General features: G+C 39.4%; 1 protein-coding gene across 10 annotated transcripts in view; it reads left to right on the forward strand.

Moving 5' to 3' along the window:
• The window catches only part of LOC127414755 (E1A-binding protein p400-like), a 62,801-nt gene that overhangs the window by 30,827 nt on the left and 13,853 nt on the right, over nucleotides 1-18,121 (forward strand). For all 10 annotated transcript variants that reach the window (XM_051653002.1, XM_051652997.1, XM_051653001.1 and 7 more), the window contains 11 exons: nucleotides 14,381-14,492; nucleotides 14,665-14,964; nucleotides 15,081-15,155; nucleotides 15,264-15,398; nucleotides 15,489-15,533; nucleotides 15,657-15,807; nucleotides 15,903-16,138; nucleotides 16,229-16,402; nucleotides 16,509-16,559; nucleotides 16,647-16,783; nucleotides 16,956-17,012. In XM_051653002.1, the coding sequence (XP_051508962.1) occupies nucleotides 14,381-14,492; nucleotides 14,665-14,964; nucleotides 15,081-15,155; nucleotides 15,264-15,398; nucleotides 15,489-15,533; nucleotides 15,657-15,807; nucleotides 15,903-16,138; nucleotides 16,229-16,402; nucleotides 16,509-16,559; nucleotides 16,647-16,783; nucleotides 16,956-17,012 (1,473 nt within the window). The remainder of the gene's footprint in view (nucleotides 1-14,380; nucleotides 14,493-14,664; nucleotides 14,965-15,080; nucleotides 15,156-15,263; nucleotides 15,399-15,488; nucleotides 15,534-15,656; nucleotides 15,808-15,902; nucleotides 16,139-16,228; nucleotides 16,403-16,508; nucleotides 16,560-16,646; nucleotides 16,784-16,955; nucleotides 17,013-18,121) is intronic.

Genomic DNA, 18,121 nt, shown 5'->3' on the forward strand with positions numbered 1-18,121 from the left:
ACGTGAAATCTGCAAGGGAAAATTCCTCGAAATTGCACGAAATTCACAATCATGCATGTTCCCATTGAGATTACTGTAGTTTGTCTGCGGAATTTTGCCGTGCGACGGTAAATGTGACCGCATATTAACATTATGATGGACAATTTAAATCTGAGCTGATCTGTTACTGAGTTTCAAAGACAAAATATTGACAGCATTTTATTTTTCATCGGCATGGTAGTTAGGGCTCAAGCACTGAAAGTGCGGAGGCCCTATTGTTTTTCTAAGGATTATTATAATTAGGGCCCAAGCACTGAAAGTGCAGAGGCCCTATTGTTCTTCTAAAAATTATTATTAGTAGGGCTTCCCACGATCAAAGATTTTCCTAGTCGACAAGTAGTCATTAGTTTAAGCCATTAGCCGACTAGTTGTCGCACGTTTATGATATTAATTTAATTACTTATATATATTGGGGGGCATCAGAAAATGGTTTGAGTTCCAGGGCTGAGAAAGAATAAGTAACACTGCTAACACTGTTCTACATTACAGAGAAATACTAAACCATAATAATGAGCATTTAAAATATAAAGTTTACAAGCGCGTGCACTAAACGAGCTGCAGCGACACCGACAAAAGCGGTAATTCTGAATGTGTTGGAAAAACCAGCAAGGAGACTGTCTGAATATTTTGTTAAATTATAGAGAGAAATACACATTAGGGTTGTGCCGACAGACTATCTCTGGGATCGACGATGGTCAGAGTGATCGCCAATAGCTGATGCCTTTGACGATGTCAAGGTGATATTTGGCTTGTTTTCCCATTAATGTATTAAATTATTATTATTATTATTATTAGGCTATTATTATTATTATCAAATTAATATTACAAATAATTTGCCCATAGACACACAGACACGCGCTTGAAGAAACACACTTTATTACATTATTAAGAACAGATGACAGAAAAGCTGTCTATGCGCATGTCTGACACGCTGTTTGTTCAGAGGCATGCAGTGTCGTGGAACACACGCATGAAAAAGGTTCTCACTCTTTGTTTCTGTCTTCTGAATTTATTTATTTATTTATTTATTTATTTTTTGCATGAACAGTATCGTCTGAGTGCTGCAAATGACCTCAGACATCTCAGCTCAGGAGGTGTTTTGAGTTCAGTTCACTTTATTTCCACAGAGTAGTTCATTGTGACCACAACTCTGCAGCCTATACATCTGTGATTAAAACATAAAATAATACAAAAACACATTCACCTCGAACCGTGATTTATATTTCAGTGATTATTATCATCATTATAATTATTATTTTTACATTTATTATTGTTTTTATGTCTTTATTTGTGTAAGTAATTTTCTGCCTGCATGTTTAGATGGATACTTGCCTGACGGTAAATGGAAAAGTGGTTACTTATATATATATATATGTATATACACACACATACACTACCGGTCAAAAGTTTTGAAACACTTTACTGAAATGTTTCACATGATCTTAAAAATCTTTTGATCTGAAGGTGTATGCTTAAATGTTTGAAATTAGTTTTGTAGACAAAAATATAATTGTGCCACCATATTAATTTATTTAATTATCTAACTAAAATTTAATAAAAAAAAATAAAATAAAAAAAAAGTTTTTGAAATTGATGACTTGGACCAAATAATAAAGAAAAGCAGCCAATAAGTGCCCAACATAGATGGGAACTCCTTCAATACTGTTTAAAAAGCATCCCAGGGTGATACCTCAAGAAGTTGGTTGAGAAAATGTCAAGAGTACATGTCTGCAAATTCTAGGCAAAGGGTGACTACTATATTTTTATTTATTTTGGATTTTGTTTAGTCACAGCATAATTCCTATAGTTCCATTTATGTTATTCCATAGTTTTGATGACTTTATTATTCAAAATGTGAAAAAAAAAATATATATAATAAAGAATAAGTGTTTCAAAACTTTTGACTGGTAGTGTATATATATTTATATAATTTTTTTGATCACTTCGTTATTTTAATTGCCGTTTCGTTTGGAGTGCAATTTGAATTTAGAAATTAGTATTTGATTCGTTTTTAGTTTTTTTTAATACATTTATTTAATTTTCAATGCAAAATCACTAAAGCAAGAACCTGGGGGTTGCCGATGTAATTGGATATTGTCATATACACTGGCGGCCAAAAGTTTGGAATAATGTACAGATTTTGCTCTCATGGAAAGAAATTGGTACTTTTATTCACCAAAGCAGCATTCAACTGATCACAATATATAGTCAGGACATTAATAACATGAAAAATTACTATTACAATTTACTATTACTCTTTGAACTTAAACTACTTCAAAGAGTTCTCATCAAAAAATCCTCCACGTACAGCAATGACAGTTTTCCTGCTTTGTCTCCTGACTCAAAGTATGACTGTCTTGCCCTAAATAGCCAAAACTCCACCTTCCACGACAAAATAGTGTTATACACTTTATTGCCAAAAGTATTCGCTCACCCATCCAAATAATTGAATTCAGGTGTTCCAATCACTTCCATGGCCACAGGTGTATAAAATGAAGCACCTAGGCATGCAGACTGCTTCTACAAACATTTGTGAAAGAATTGGCCGCTCTCAGGAGCTCAGTGAATTCCAGCGTGGTACTGTGAAAGGATGCCACCTGTGCAACAAGTCCAGTCGTGAAATTTCCTCGCTACTAAATATTCCACAGTCAACTGTCAGTGGTATTATAACAAAGTGGAAGCGATTGGGAATGACAGCAAGTCAGCCACGAAGTGGTAGGCCACGTAAAATGACAGAGCGGTGTCAGCGGATGCTGTGGTGCATAGTGCGCAGAGGTCGCCAACTTTCTGCAGAGTCAATCGCTACAGACCTCCAAAGTTCATGTGGCCTTCAGATTAGCTCAAGAACAGTGCGTAGAGAGCTTCATGGAATGGGTTTCCATGGCCGAGCAGCTGCATCCAAGCCATACATCACCAAGTGCAATGCAAAGCGTCGGATGCAGTGGTGTAAAGCACGCCGCCACTGGACTCTAGAGCAGTGGAGACGCGTTCTCTGGAGTGACGAATCACGCTTCTCCATCTGGCAATCTGATGGACGAGTCTGGGTTTGGCGGTTGCCAGGAGAACGGTACTTGTCTGACTGCATTGTGCCAACTGTGAAGTTTGGTGGAGGGGGGATTATGGTGTGGGGTTGTTTTTCAGGAGCTGGGCTTGGCCCCTTAGTTCCAGTGAAAGGAACTCTGAATGCTTCAGCATACCAAGAGATTTTGGACAATTCCATGCTCCCAACTTTGTGGGAACAGTTTGGGGATGGCCCCTTCCTGTTCCAACATGACTGCGCACCAGTGCACAAAGCAAGGTCCATAAAGACATGGATGAGCGAGTTTGGTGTGGAAGAACTTGACTGGCCTGCACAGAGTCCTGACCTCAACCCGATAGAGCACCATTGGGATGAATTAGAGCGAAGACTGCGAGCCAGGCCTTCTCGTCCAACATCAGTGTCTGACCTCACAAATGCGCTACTGGAAGAATGGTCAAAAATTCCTATAAACACACTCCTAAACCTTGTGGAAAGCCTTCCCAGAAGAGTTGAAGCTGTTATAGCTGCAAAGGGCGGGCCGACGTCATATTAAACTCTATGGATTAAGAATGGGATGTCACTTAAGTTCATATGCGTCTAAAGGCAGATGAGCGAATACTTTTGGCAATATAGTGTACCTGTATTTCAATCTGCTCAATTCTCTGAGGCCATCAGAAGACATTCGACGCTTCAGCTCTGCCTCGGCACTTTTAATATTCCCTTCCAACTCCACGAGTTTTCGTGCTTTGGTTTTTTTGATGAATGAGGCATACTGTATGATCCGACCCCTAAGAACCGCCTTAAGTGCCTCCCAAGCCACACCCACAGAAGATACTGAGGACCAGTTGGTCTCCATATAAACATTGATTTTGGCCTTTAACATTTGTTGAAATTCAGGATTTAGCAAAAGGGATCAAATAAAGTGCCAGCTATATGATTTCTTTTTCTCCGTATGTGGCAACACCTCTAAACTCACCAGGGCATGATCTGAGATTAAGATGTTTTCAGTTGAGCAATCAACAACAGATGAAATGAGGGACTTAGATATAAAAAAAAAATAATCTATCCTAGAACAAATCTTATGGACTGATGAAAAAATATATAGTCCCTACCAGACGGGTTCAGAAATCTCCAAATATCTATAAGACCAAGATTTGTACACATCCTGTGAAGCCTCAATGTTGCTCGAGGGGGCTTACACACTTTTGCTTCACTATGATCAAGCACTGAGTCCATCAAAAGATTAAAGTCTCCTCCCAATATTATATCATGAGGGGTGCCAGCGGCTTGCAATATCCCTGCAATAGTTTATCATTAATCTGTTTGAGACATATGAATTGTAGATGTTTACTTATCAATGTAATGACTCCCCTGCTCTTACTTGAGCCAGCACTAAAGAAAACATGTCCACCCCATATCTTCCCAAATTTTTCAGCTTCCTGCGGGGAAAGATGCATTCTTGAAGAAACGCAATATCATATTTCTTATTCATAAATAACCTTCCTTCTTTTTATGGGATGGGAATAGATTGTCAAAAATAAAATTATAAAGACCACCTTCCAGCATTATTGCAACTGTCAAACCCTGAACTTCCCCCAGAACCTAACAAACAAAAAAAAGAAAAACGTGCGCATTAATCCCGCGCACGACAGCGCCAACTGGCATCCATCCATCTAAACTCAAACAGTCCATGTACGCCTACGAGAACCCCTGCGACAACTTTGCTGTCGAATTGCTCAAGTCCGGTGCTTCTGTACAAATTTTGTGAGACAGCATTACACAACAGAAAATAATCTATAAAACAAACTTCAGCCAATAGGCTGGATAAACACAAAGATGTGTAGATTCATCCACATAACTGTTCCGAAGGTGAGTTCTTCTACAAAGCAAACTCCAGCCGCTAGGCGGAACCAGCACAAAAAGAAACAAAAAAGGTGGCCAGTTTCCTCGGACCGTCAAGTGAATGTTCAGTGAGTCGGGACCACTCGGCTGTTACATGAGTGCAAAAAAAATGCCCTAATCACTCCAATGTTTTGCAAGAAATTTTCCACAGAACAAACTCCAACCAATAGGAGGAATAAGCACAAAGAACGTGCAGATTCATCTACAAGCTGTCCCGAAGGAATGTTACTCCACAAAACATACTTCAGCCGCTAAGTGGAACCAGCACAGCTCAGTTCCTCACATTGGTCAATTGAATGTTCAGTGAGTCAGGTCCACTCGGCTGCATAGACAGTGTCACACAATAACTTATTCATTCCATTGACTTTATGAAGGACATGGCTTGATGTGGGCATGTAAATATTTAGCAGCCATCCTTAGTATTTATTCTCAATTTGGTCGGGAACATCAGTGCAAAAGCGACCTTCCGCTGATGTAAGAGATTCTTGCATTCCTTGAATCAATCATGTTTCTCTCTTGTTGAATTCGCAAAGTCTGGGAACAAGAAAATGCTGTGGTTCTTCCAAGAAAGCCTTCGTTTACTCCTCGCCTCGTGTAACACAAGATCTTTATCATATGATATCAGGAATTTGATCAGAATTGATCGGGCATGTCTGTCTCAGTGGATCTCTGAGCCGGAACCCTGTGAGCTCGCTCGATTTTCAGCTTATGGCCTGTAATGTCGAGCAGACTCAGGAAGAGCTCGTCTAGGAATTTCACTATATCTCGATCTTCTTCGTTCTCAGGAATTCCAACAATTCAGACGTTGTTTCGCTGGCTACGATTCTAAGTCTTCCAACTTTTCCCAAACGCGTTCCAAGTCTGTCTTGGTCACTAGCGGGTTAGCAGCTAATTCCCTCTCCGATGATTCCAGATAATCGATCAGTTTCTTGATGTCCGACACTCTTGTAACCACCTCAGAGAATTTCATCTCCATGGCAGTGATCAATCGACATATTACAGCAAGATCTTCACCAGCATTGCTGACATGCTCGACAGTTGACGCTGAATCTCTCCCGCCACACCGTCCAAATTGAGTCCCCGGTCTGCAGCCCTGTCAGGGGTGTCAGCTTAAGCACGTAAGTGTCTTTTAATGTCTCCAGAGCCCGATGATTTTGAATTCTTTGACATATTGTCTTCATAGAACAGTAATGGAAGAGGGTGTATCGAATCTCACCGGTTTATGACACAAAAAGTATTAAAAACTAGCAAAGTGCGCAGAGCTTGCCGTTCACACGTCTGACCCTCGCATGGCGCCATGCGACTTGGAAGTGTGGCACTTTTAACGGACTTTGAAATATCCCTCTTATTTGTACCTGAATTGCTTAAAAAAAATTGAATAATGTCAAGACAGTGCAGATTTAAAATTCTGAATGGATTCTTGATATCTTAAATAGTGTTGCCATGGCAATGCATTAACTGTAATTATTCCTTTTTTATGAATATTCACATGTTTTTGAGGTACTTGGCATGTTGAATTTTCATGATATTTTGCACACACATCAGAGTTGTTGGCCATTAAGCCTAGGCAAAAGTTAACACATGGGCGTGGCTGGGGGATCTCTGTAGTGCAACCTTTTGACAAAAGTGGTGGGGTCAGTTTCTTCTATGGTCACCAAAGTTGCTCCATATATTGATCTAATCAAGCTGGACAACTTTCAAAATTACAGTCATTAGCTCCACCCAACAGGAAGTCGACCATTTTGGATTGAATGTGCATTTTTTGAAAATTGCAGGCCCTGAACTTTTGATTACTCCTCCTAGGGGATTTATTTGACTGGCACCAAACTTAGGCAATATTATGCCAAGACATTGAAGATGCAAAATTTTTGATATTTTGAACGGTGTTGCCATGGCGAGGCAATAAATTAAGGGCAAAAATGTGAAACAGGAAGTTCCTTATAACTTCTGTGTGCATTGTATGATTTTGATAAATTCAGCTGTATGTTTTGTAATGGGGGCTGATCACATTTATGTGGCTATTATGGGTCATGGTCATAGTGCCACAAACTGGCACCAGGAAGTAAGGCAGTTTTAACCGACTTTGAAATAGCCCTTTTGTGTTTACATGAATTGCTTCAAAATTCTTTAGAATAATGTCAAGACACTGCTGATGTAAAATTGTAAAGGGATATTTGATATCTTATATACTGTTGCCATTGCAATTTATTGTCAAAGTGAAAGCAGTTTTTAAAGTGGAAAAAATAGCTATAGAAGTCTAAGTTTATTGTAATGAAAATGTACTGCACAAATGTTTTATTTTTTATATATACTGAACAAAAATATAAACGCAACATGCAACAATTTCAAAGATTTTACTGAGTTACAGTTCATTTAAGGAAATCAGTCAATTGAAATAAATTCATTAGGCTCTAATCTAATCAGTGCGTATGGAAAATTTCTGGGATCTTTTATTTCAGCTCATGAAACATGGGACCAACACTTTACATGTTGCATTTATATTTTTGTTCAGTGTAAATAAAATATAATAAAAATATCAACTGAAATGTAAAAATACTAAAAAATCAAAGTCAGTTCTGTTCCAAATTTTAGATAGAGTGGCAAAGTGCTCAGACGCAGTACCAGAAATGTCCAATAGAGGACAGCCAAGCTCCATTGGTCAGAGGACAGCCAAGCTCCAAGAGGTTCTCACTGCAGCCTCTAGCGCGATGACGTACTGGATTAGATCCAATATGTACCAGAGTGGATTTTGGTCATGATTGTTTGAACACATATGCGCTAACTCAGTGGCACCGATGAACTGTTATTGTATGTGTTTTTAGCTCTCATGTTGTCTTTGTTTGGTAAAATTGACATTGTTTATGTCTGGATTAATGAAATTATATATATATACATATATATATATTTATGGATGTTGGAATACCACATGCAAAATAGATCATTAATATTTCATGATGTATGCATGCTCAATGTTTGTGTTCGTTGCAGAGATTCAGTAATTTTTTTATCATGTGATCTTAGGTTTAAAAGCTAAATGTATTTTGTGATATAAATTCATAAGCAATTAGTAGATTTAATGTGTGTAAAATGCTTTTTCATTTTTAACGTGCTTAGTAGTGTATAAATAGCCAGTATGAAACAAACCACCTCCGTGAAGTTGGCACCCCATATAATTAAATCATTACCAAATCTATACCATTCGTTTGTGCGGCAAAAATTAACGTTTGTGCTGGTTTGGTGTTTGAGATACTAGACATACATTTTTTGGCTGTGTGACCTCACTGTCCACCCCATGTGGTCCAAATCGCTCCAAACCAATGCTGTTTGTTTGTGCTCGATTTGTGCCATTAAAAGAAACACTAACTATTTCCCTTCCTTAGATAGGCCTATAGCAAGAAACTTTTCGGGAGCAGTGACGTCACTCTCCACCCCATGTGGTCTATATCGCTATGAACCGGTGCCATTCGCTTGTGCTCGATTTGTGTTGTTAAAAGAAACACTGTATCTATTTCCCTGAATTCCTTAGAAATAAGAATTTGGGGGGGGCCTGGGTAGCTAAGCGAGTAAAGACGCTGACTACCACCCCTGGAGTCGCAAGTTCGAATCCAGGGCGTGCTGAGTGACTCCAGCCAGGTCTCCTAAGCAATCAAATTGGCCCGGTTGCTAGGGAGGGTAAAGTCACATGGGGTAACCTCCTCTTGGTCGCTATAATGTGGTTCGCTTTTGGTGGGGTGTGTGGTGAGTTGTGCGTGGATGCCGCGGAGAATAGCGTGAAGCCTCCACACGCGCTATGTCTCCGCGGTAACGTGCTCAACAAGCCACGTGATAAGATGCATGGATTGATGGTCTCAGACAAGGAGGCAATTGAGATTCGTCTTCCACCACCCGGATTGAGGCAAGTCACTACACCACCACGAGGACTTAGAGCACATTGGGAATTGGGCATTCCAAAATTGGGGAGAAAAAAAAATTAAATAAGAATTTGAATTCGGTAGCAGTGACGTTACTCTCCACCCCATGTCATCCAAATCGCACTAAACCGGTGTCATTCATTTGTGCTCGATTTGTGCTGATTTGTGCCGTTAAAATTAATCTTGTATCTATTTCCCTTCCTTAGAAATAACATGAAACATTTCATGAGCAGTGATGTCAATCTCCACCCCATGTGTTCCAAATCGCTCCAAACCGGTGTCGTTCGTTTGTGCTCGATTTGTGCCATTAAAAGAAACATTATAACATATTCCTTTCTTTGTATTTAACAAGATAGCTTTTGGGAGCCGTGAAATCATGCAGTCATTCTTATTTTATTTTTTCTAAGGAATTTAGGGAAATAGATACACTGCTTCTTTTAAAGGCACAAATCGAGTCACAAACGAACAACACCGGTTTGGAGCAGTTAACAGGTTTAAAATGGGCATGTAAGACGTCCTCTGTAGTATTGAAAAATGAAGAGACAATGGACTTTCATTTAACAGAACTTAAGAACTTCTACTTGAAAACGTTTCTCACATGTCTTGCTCATGGTAGCAGCACAAAAAAACAACCAAAAAAAAACACACGACGACAAACCCTTCGTACATGTATAGTGCCCTCTAGGGACTGGTTTACACATTATACCCAGACAACTTTACAAATAAGATAAGCTTATACTAAACTTAAATCATTCTAGTAAGAGTGTCCTTTTCTTTTCCAACACTCCTCCTCACTTGCAAAGAGAATGATCCACTTCTGGTTTTACTTCAGCCATTTTTGGTTAACATGTCAGTGACCATCTCATCAGTACTGCAATACTTCAGTTCTATTTCTCCACTTGCAATTTGTGCTCTGACGAAATGATACTTTGTCAATGTGCTTTGCTCTCCCATGAAATTGTGGGTTCTTTGCCATGCAGACAGCAGACTGATTGTCCTCCAAAATCAGTGTCTGTTCAACTGGTTTGACCTTAAGTTCAGTCAGTAATTTCCTCATCCAAACTGCTTCTTGAGCTGTGCTTGCTAGTGCCATGTACTCAGCTTCAGCTGAGGACAGCTACACATGACTGTCCTCCTCCAATTTGGAACATGTAGCCTAACATGGATCTATGATCATCTTGATCACCAGCCCAGTCTGCATCTGAAAATCCAACACATTTCTGTTGTTTGTCCTTACTGTATGCAAGTCCTAAATCTGCTGTGCCATTGAGATATCTCATAATACGTTTTGCTGCTGTCCAGTGTGCCTTTGTGGGTTTAACACAAAATCCTGCAGCATTGTTCACTGCATAAGCTTTGTCTGGTCTTGTTCTTGTTGACAGGTAGAGCAGACTTCCAACTGCAGATTGATACAATGTTTGATCAACACCTTCTCTGTCATCCGATGCTTTCACAAGCTTTGTGTTGACATCTGCTTGAGTACTCACTGCCTTTTGAATTTTCCATTTGAAATCTTTTCAACACATTCGTTGTGTAAATTGTCTGACCCATCTGGATTTCTCCTGGCTTTTTGTTTTGAACAGTTTTCACTCCAAGAAAATGTGTTAGATCACCCATGTCTTTTATCTCAAAGTGATTCGCTAGCATCCATTTTACTTCATTTATGCGCTTGTCACTATGCCCTGCAAGAATTATCTTATTAACATATACAGCCATGAAAAACAATTCACCTTCTGCTGCAGTGTAAATGCATGGATCACCTGTGGTTTGTATGAATCCTATTTTCTTTAAATGTTCGTCCAGAGCAATGTTCCAACACCTTGGTGATTGCTTCAAGTCATAAATGCTGAGCTTTAGTTTGCTAACAAGATGTTCTTTTCCTTTGACAACAAAACCTTCTGGTTGTTTCATGTACACTTCTTCCTTTAGTTCTCCATTCAGCAAAGCTGTTTTAACATCCATTTGATGCAGCTTTAAATTATGTTGTGCAGCCAGAGCTACTATTGTTCTCACTGATTCAAATCTGACAACTGGACTGAAAGTTTCATCATAGTCAGATCCAAACATCTGGGAAAAAAATTGTGCGACTAAACGTGCTTTGTGTCTCAAGATTTCCATCAGCATCAACTTTAGTCTTGAACACCCATTTACTTCCCACTGCTTTGTGACCTTTTGTCAGTTCTGCTAGATCCAAAACACTGTTTTCACGTAAGGACATAATTTTCTTTTCCATAGCTTCCTTCCATTTTGCTTTGTCTGAGCTAAACAATGCTTCTTTTACAGTCTTTGGCTCATTTGTTTTGTTGCTTGCAACTGTAATCCACTCACCATAGTGATTTTGTGATTTTCTCACTCTCTCTGATCTTTTGACATCATCTGTTTTTGACTCCTTTTCAAATGTGATATCCTTCTCATTAAAAATCACATCTTTACTGTTGAACACTTTTGCCTGTTTTTGATCATAGAGTCGATATCCTTTTGTTTCTCCGGAAAGATGCACTTCTTCGCTTTAGAATCCAGTTTCTTTCATTCATCCTTTGATATGTGTACATATGCAGTACATCCAAATATACGCAGATGATCAACCTTTGGTTTCTCACCAGGTCAGGTTTCGAATGGTGTCATACCTTTAACAGATTTCTTTGGACGACTGTTTATCAGGTATACAGCTGTTGAGAGTGCTTCTGCCCAGAACTTCTGTGGTAAATTAGCATTAGCTATCATTGATCTCACCATTTCCATTAGTGTCCTGTTCATTCGTTCAGCTACGCCATTTTGTTCAGGTGTTTTTGGTACAGTGAGCTCATGTCGAACTCCTCCTCTTTTCAGAAACTTCTGAAACTCAGCTGACATATAATCTTCTCCATTGGCAGTACGTAGGACTTTCAGCCTTCTTCCATTGCCGTTTTCCACCATTGCTTTCCACTCAAGAAATTTTTGAAACACTTCATCCTTACGTTTCAGAAAATATATCCACACATAGTGAGTCTTTTCATCAATGAATGTCAGAAAATATTCAGCTCCACTTAATGACTTTGCATTCATATCAAATCAAGTGGTTCGACTGATCGCTTTTATCACTGGTTTTGAACTTACTGTGATGATGCTTTCCTTCAGCACATGGTTCACAAAAGTCAAAGTCAAAACCATCAACTAAAAACTCATTTGATAGCTTATTCAAATTTTTTATTCCTAGATGACCATAACTTCAGTGCCAGACATTCTCTTTATTTTCCTTATGCACATTTTCACTTTCTGTTTGGTACCCCTGTACAGTCTTTTCACAGTTTACATAGTACAGACATCCTTCTTTTGTTGCAGTAGCAACCAGCTTTTCATTTGCATCTGTGATATAGCATTCATCCTCTTTGAAACTAACAATTTTTCCTGACTTTGTTGCTTTTGACACACTATTGTGTAAAAGTTGTGGTACATACAACACTTCATTCAAGTTACATTTCTTTGTCTTGCCATCAGTCAGAGTCATTTATAGAGGTACTATTCCACATCATGTTGCTTCAATAGAGGATCCATCTCCTTGTGCGACCTCTTGTGACTCTAGATTACTGAACTCGGCAAACATTCTTTTGTCATTGCACATGTGACAAGTTGCCCCTGAATCAACAAACCAGCTTTCCATTCCTTTTCAGAACTTGCAGATAGTAGACGATTCACTGACAATCCAACACTTTCTCTATCTGAACTGCTGTTGTCTCGTTTCTTTGTTTGAGCCTTATTTGCTGTATGTTTAAATCCTACCTTTTTACTTTTTGTTGAATTCTTTGCTTTGAGCGCATTGGTTGAAATCTCGGCAGTTTCGCTTGATATGTCCAAACTTTCCACAGTAGTGACATTTTAGACCTCTTTTTTTGACAATTGTTTTCCGGTCAGTGCTTTGACGTTTTCAGTTGTGTTTCCTGCATCTCGTTCTTTTAACTTACGTTCTTCGTGCAACAGCCGCTCTGTGACGATTTCCATTTTAGGTACATCCACACTTGCTTCAAATGCCGTAACTAACATGTTGAATGAGTCCGGTAAACTTGCTAATAAATGCACTACACGACTTCATTCTCATTGTCACCCACAACTGAGAGTGCTTCAGACATTTCTGTCATGACTCTTATGTGCTCTTGAACTGAATTGCCCTCTTTTAATTTCAAAGAGTACAACTTTCTCTGTAGAGCTAGCTTGTTTGCCCACGTTTTCTTTCTGATCCAACAACTTTTTCCACACGTCAGTAGGATTTTCTGGCTCTCCTAAATATAGCTGTGACGGCTCTATTGAAAGTACAATGGGAGCAAGCGCACAATCATTTTTAGCCATATAACTTGCCATCTTACTTGGATCTGATCATGGAGCAGCCTCTATACCATTTACTAAGTCCCATAGTCTATCTCTCATCAGAGCCATCTGACATCACACCTTCCATGTAGGATAATTAAATCCATTCAATGGAACAATCATGACTGTCTTCGAATCTGAGCTCATTTTTCCTCTTTTTCCATAAAGCAAGAAAACTGCTCAATATATTCTTTCAAATGCTTTTCAACAGCATTACAGTGTGACCTGCACAGTCCAAGCATTCTGGGCCCATAGCCTATTGAAAAATGAAGAGACGATGGACTTTCATTTATCAGAACTTAAGAAATTTTACTCAAACGTTTCTCATGTGTCTTACTCATGGTGGCAGCAGCACAAAAAAAGACAAACCCTTTGTAAATCTATAGTGTCCTCTAGGGACTGGTTTTACACATTATACCCAGACAACTTTACAAATAAGATAAGCTTATACTAAACTTAAATCATTCTGGTAAGAGTGTCCTTTTTTTTTTTCCAATATGTAGCACCCCCATTTTCACCTACAGTCACCAAAATTGGTACATATATAGTTCTCATCAAGCCGGAGAACTTTCATAATTATAGTCATTAGGTCCATCCAACAGGAAGTTGACCATTTTGGATTTTTTTTTAATATTGCAGTCTCTGAACTTTTTCAGGGGATTCATGAGAGTGTCACCACATTTAGACAACATTATGCAAAGACATTGAAGATGCTAAATTGTGAACAGATTTTTTATATATCAAACGGTGTTGTCATGGCGAGGCATTAAATTAATGGTGAAAATGGGAAACAGGAAGTGTCTCATATCTTCTGCGTGCATCATGTGATTTACATAAAAATTGAGCCGTATGTTTGGCCTTGCGGGCTGATCACGTTGATGTGGCTATTGTAGGTCACGGTCATAGCGCCACCAGCAGGAAGTGTGGCTCTTACAACAGACTTTAAAATAGTCGTATATTTACCCAAATTGCTTCAAAATTGTTTATAATAATGTCAAATGCCAGATGCATGCGTCCACCTTGCATTCATTTTCAAAAGGTACCTGGTGGAAATCTACCCATGGTGCTTGGGCCCATCATCGCTGCTTGCAGCTATATTTGTTAATTGTTTTGCTGTGTTTTGTTTTTGCTGTGGGTTTGTGTTTTTACTAATGCTATTCTTTGTTAGGTTGGAGAGCGGGAACTCCATTGAGGAGAAGCTCTTGAAGAACGGCACTAAGGACCTTATACGAGAAGTGGCTGCTCAGGGCATGGATTATACTCTGGCCTTTTTAACCCAGGTAAACACATACAGCCGTTTCCTTTAATGTACACATGCTCTTGCAACTATACAGTTAAATGATTTCACAATAATCCTTGACATTATCACTCAAAAACCACAGCTAGTTCCTTGGCCGAAGACCCACGGTTATACTCCCAGTTTATACTCAAAGTTGTGTTTGTGATTTACAGCGCACCATTCAGGATCTGTTTGAGGTGGAGGCCGGCTCTGGAGAGAAAGTGGAAGAGTTTGTAGTTCTCCATCAGGAGCCCTTCCCATCTGAGTCCATTCCCCCTCATGTGGCCAGACCCTACATCCAAGCCCTCAACAGCATCCGACTAGAGACCAAGCAGGAGGAGGAGGAGACGGATGTAGAGAGAGAGGATAAAGGAAGTGAAGAGGTGGAGGGAGGAGATGATGAGATGGCGGTAGAGGAAGGAGTGAGAGGGGATGCATCCCAGTTAGAGGAGCTGGCAGCAGTTATGGAGCAGGTAAGATCGGGCAAATATGAGTGTGTCAGCTCAGCTTATGGAAGTTTAATATGTGTCATGTATTGTAGAAGGCATGTATTGTAGAATATGTATTTACTGATGTGCGTGTTGTCCAGCTGACTCCTATTGAGAGATATGCTCTACACTATCTGGAGTACCTACACATCAGTGAGGATGAACAGGCAGTGAAGGTATGAAGAAGTTTTTATGTATTATGATGGTAGTAATGCATTGATCATCCTATCAATACTTTGGAAAGATAGTTCAATTAGGCATAAATGTGTTTGTGCTAATTGTAGGAACGTATAGAGGCAGCTAAGAGAGGCTGGGAGCTGCAGCAGATGCAGAGACTGAAGGTGGAGAAAGACGAGCAGATGATGCTGGAAGATGAGGAGGATTTGTTCACTTACACCAGGGAGGATGCGTACAACATGGTACAAATCCCTGCTTACATGTGTTTTCCACTAGGTGGTAATGTCACATAGAACTGCAGATCTGACAAACTGTCCCCATCCTTTCTGCAGGAGTATGTATTTGAGAATGAGGATGGTCAAACAGAGATTATGCCAGTAAGTTTTAGACAATGCTCTCTCAAAGTAAATAAAACAGTGGGAGTATTTTCTACTCTTACTTATCAAAATGCCTTTAAAATTATGTTGTATAACTCATGTGACTGTTGCTCTTGTCTGTAGCTGTGGACTCCTCTAACCCCTCCCCAGGATGACAACGATATTTACATTGACTCTGTCATCTGCCTCATGTATGACTCGGCGCCAATGCCAGAGTCTAAACTGCCTCCCGTCTATGTCCGCAAAGAGCGTAAGAGACACATGGACCCATCAGGTTAGGCTGCTCAAGAAATGCTTCCACAGTTGGCTACATCTGAATGTAATGTGCTCAAACTGATGCTACATTTCACTGTATTTTCTGTCTCTTAGCTGTGGGGCGTAAGAAAAAGAAGGGGCAAGGTGAAGCAGTGATTCCTCCACGTTCTCTCTTTGATAAGGCCAGTCTGCTCAAGGTGAGACGAGAGGGTAAAGACCAAAAGAAGAACTTCTCTCTGAAACAACAGGCTCCCTTTGCCAAACCACTGCCCTCACTGCTCAAACCAGCCATGGATGCTGGACAGGACAACCCTGAGTGGCTCATCAGTGAAGACTGGGCCTTGCTTCAGGTACTCAAACCATTACATGATATTATATTATCACAAATGACTGCATGTGTGTTATATGTTTTAATTCTGTCTTGCTGTCTGTGTTTGTAGGCTGTGAAGCAGTTACTGGAGCTTCCTCTGAACCTGACCATCGTGTCTCCGGCCCACACCCCTAACTGGGACTTGGTGAGTGACGTGGTGAACTCCTGCAGTAGGATCTACCGCTCGCCCAAACAGTGCCGCAACCGCTATGAGAACGTCATCATCCCTAGAGAAGAGGGCAAGGTGAGATATCTACACCAGTCAGATGACTTTGCTCTTTTGTACCCTTATTATTTTCCTTGTGATGTTCTGTCAGTGTACGATAATAATTGTGCAACTTTTCCAACAGCTAATATATGAAGCTAACCCTAAAAAGAACAAGACCAAGAGCATTTATAAGGTAACTAGTTTCAAAACATAATGATTTGTCTTGTTATACGTATTTTCTGTCTCCTATTTCCTTGGTAACACTTCCATTCTTGCACAGTCCAAAAACAGTCGACCTCTGCGCACATCTCAGATCTATTCACAAGACGACAATACCACCCAGATCCAACTGTACAACAGCCGCTTTGAGCTGATTAAAATCATCGCTAGCAAGAGGAGCCCACCTATAAAACCACTGTATGTGCAGGAAATATGTTCAACACCCAAGCACCATTAAGCAACTTAAATGTTGAATTTAGATTGTGTCAAGATGCAAGTGCAAAGCTAATGTTCAGTCATCATTTTGTGAAAGCATAAAAAGAATCAGCTTCATCTTTTTGAGTGTATTTTGTCATTTGCTTGTCCACAGACTGGGCATGAATCCATTCCAGAAGAACCCCAAGCATGCATCTGTGCTGGCTGAGAGGTATTGAGTCCGCCATCATCGTATATACAGCCATATGATGGTCTGCTGTTCACAAATAATTAGGGGTGCACAGACATAAACATATTGGGCAATATCAATAGCTGATAGTATAAACACGCAGTGTGTGTTATGTTGGTAATGTATTCTCATTGAAGCTACAATTTAAAATTTTACATGCTTAAACTCTTCAGCTCTGTAGACCCGCCGTCGGATCCAAAAGGGGGCGCAATGTTGTGCTTAAAATGTTAATGTCCCTGAATACACAAGTCAGGGATATGTGATATCATCTGAAAGCTTAGAATCTGAACTTTACATAGATAAATAGATTCATAGAAATCACTTTTGCAATTATGTTACATAAAATAACAAATATATCCATGTCGCAAATAAGCGCCACCTAGAGGTAATGTGGTAGAAATATTAATGTAAAAGTCTTTCAGATAGCTCTTAAATAGACTAATCATAAATCAAATTAAAGCTCTCATTCTCAGGAATATTATTTTGTTGCCCTAATACCACAGTTTGAAAGATTTTCAAAACAAAAACAAAGTGACATATGATTTCTGCAAGACATCAAATACAAACTTCTTATGCGCTAATCACTGCTGCTGTAAGCCCCAGATAGCTAAAAACTTTATATCTGCTCTTACCTTAGGCAGTTTTACATAATAAGCCATTTTTTTACTTGTCTGTGAGCTTGCTTGTTTGCTTAAATAATCCAATGTTATATTTTAAATGTCCAGAATTAATTATGCTGTCCGGAAATATATATTATCGAATAATAATGATAAAATGTTTTATATCATCAAAAAGGGGAGGATCTCTGCTTTCTAATGTCACCTAGATTGAGCTTCTAGTCCACTCAGAGGCCAAGATATTTGATGAAACAATGGGGGTGGTGCATGAACTGAAAATTAGATTGAATGTCAATGGATGAGCACATCAGTGAGGGCTAAAATCTGCAAATTGTGATGGAAGATGAATTATTTTTCTAGTAATTACTGCCATCTAGTGGAATCAAGTAAGACTTTTGGAGGGAGATGGAGTGAACAGTACTACAATTACATGCTTACAAAGTTAGGACAACAAAAATCAAAAAAAAATTTTTT

This window comes from Myxocyprinus asiaticus, chromosome 24 (genome assembly GCF_019703515.2).
Source record: "Myxocyprinus asiaticus isolate MX2 ecotype Aquarium Trade chromosome 24, UBuf_Myxa_2, whole genome shotgun sequence".
In the NCBI taxonomy this organism is placed as follows: Eukaryota; Metazoa; Chordata; class Actinopteri; order Cypriniformes; family Catostomidae; genus Myxocyprinus; species Myxocyprinus asiaticus.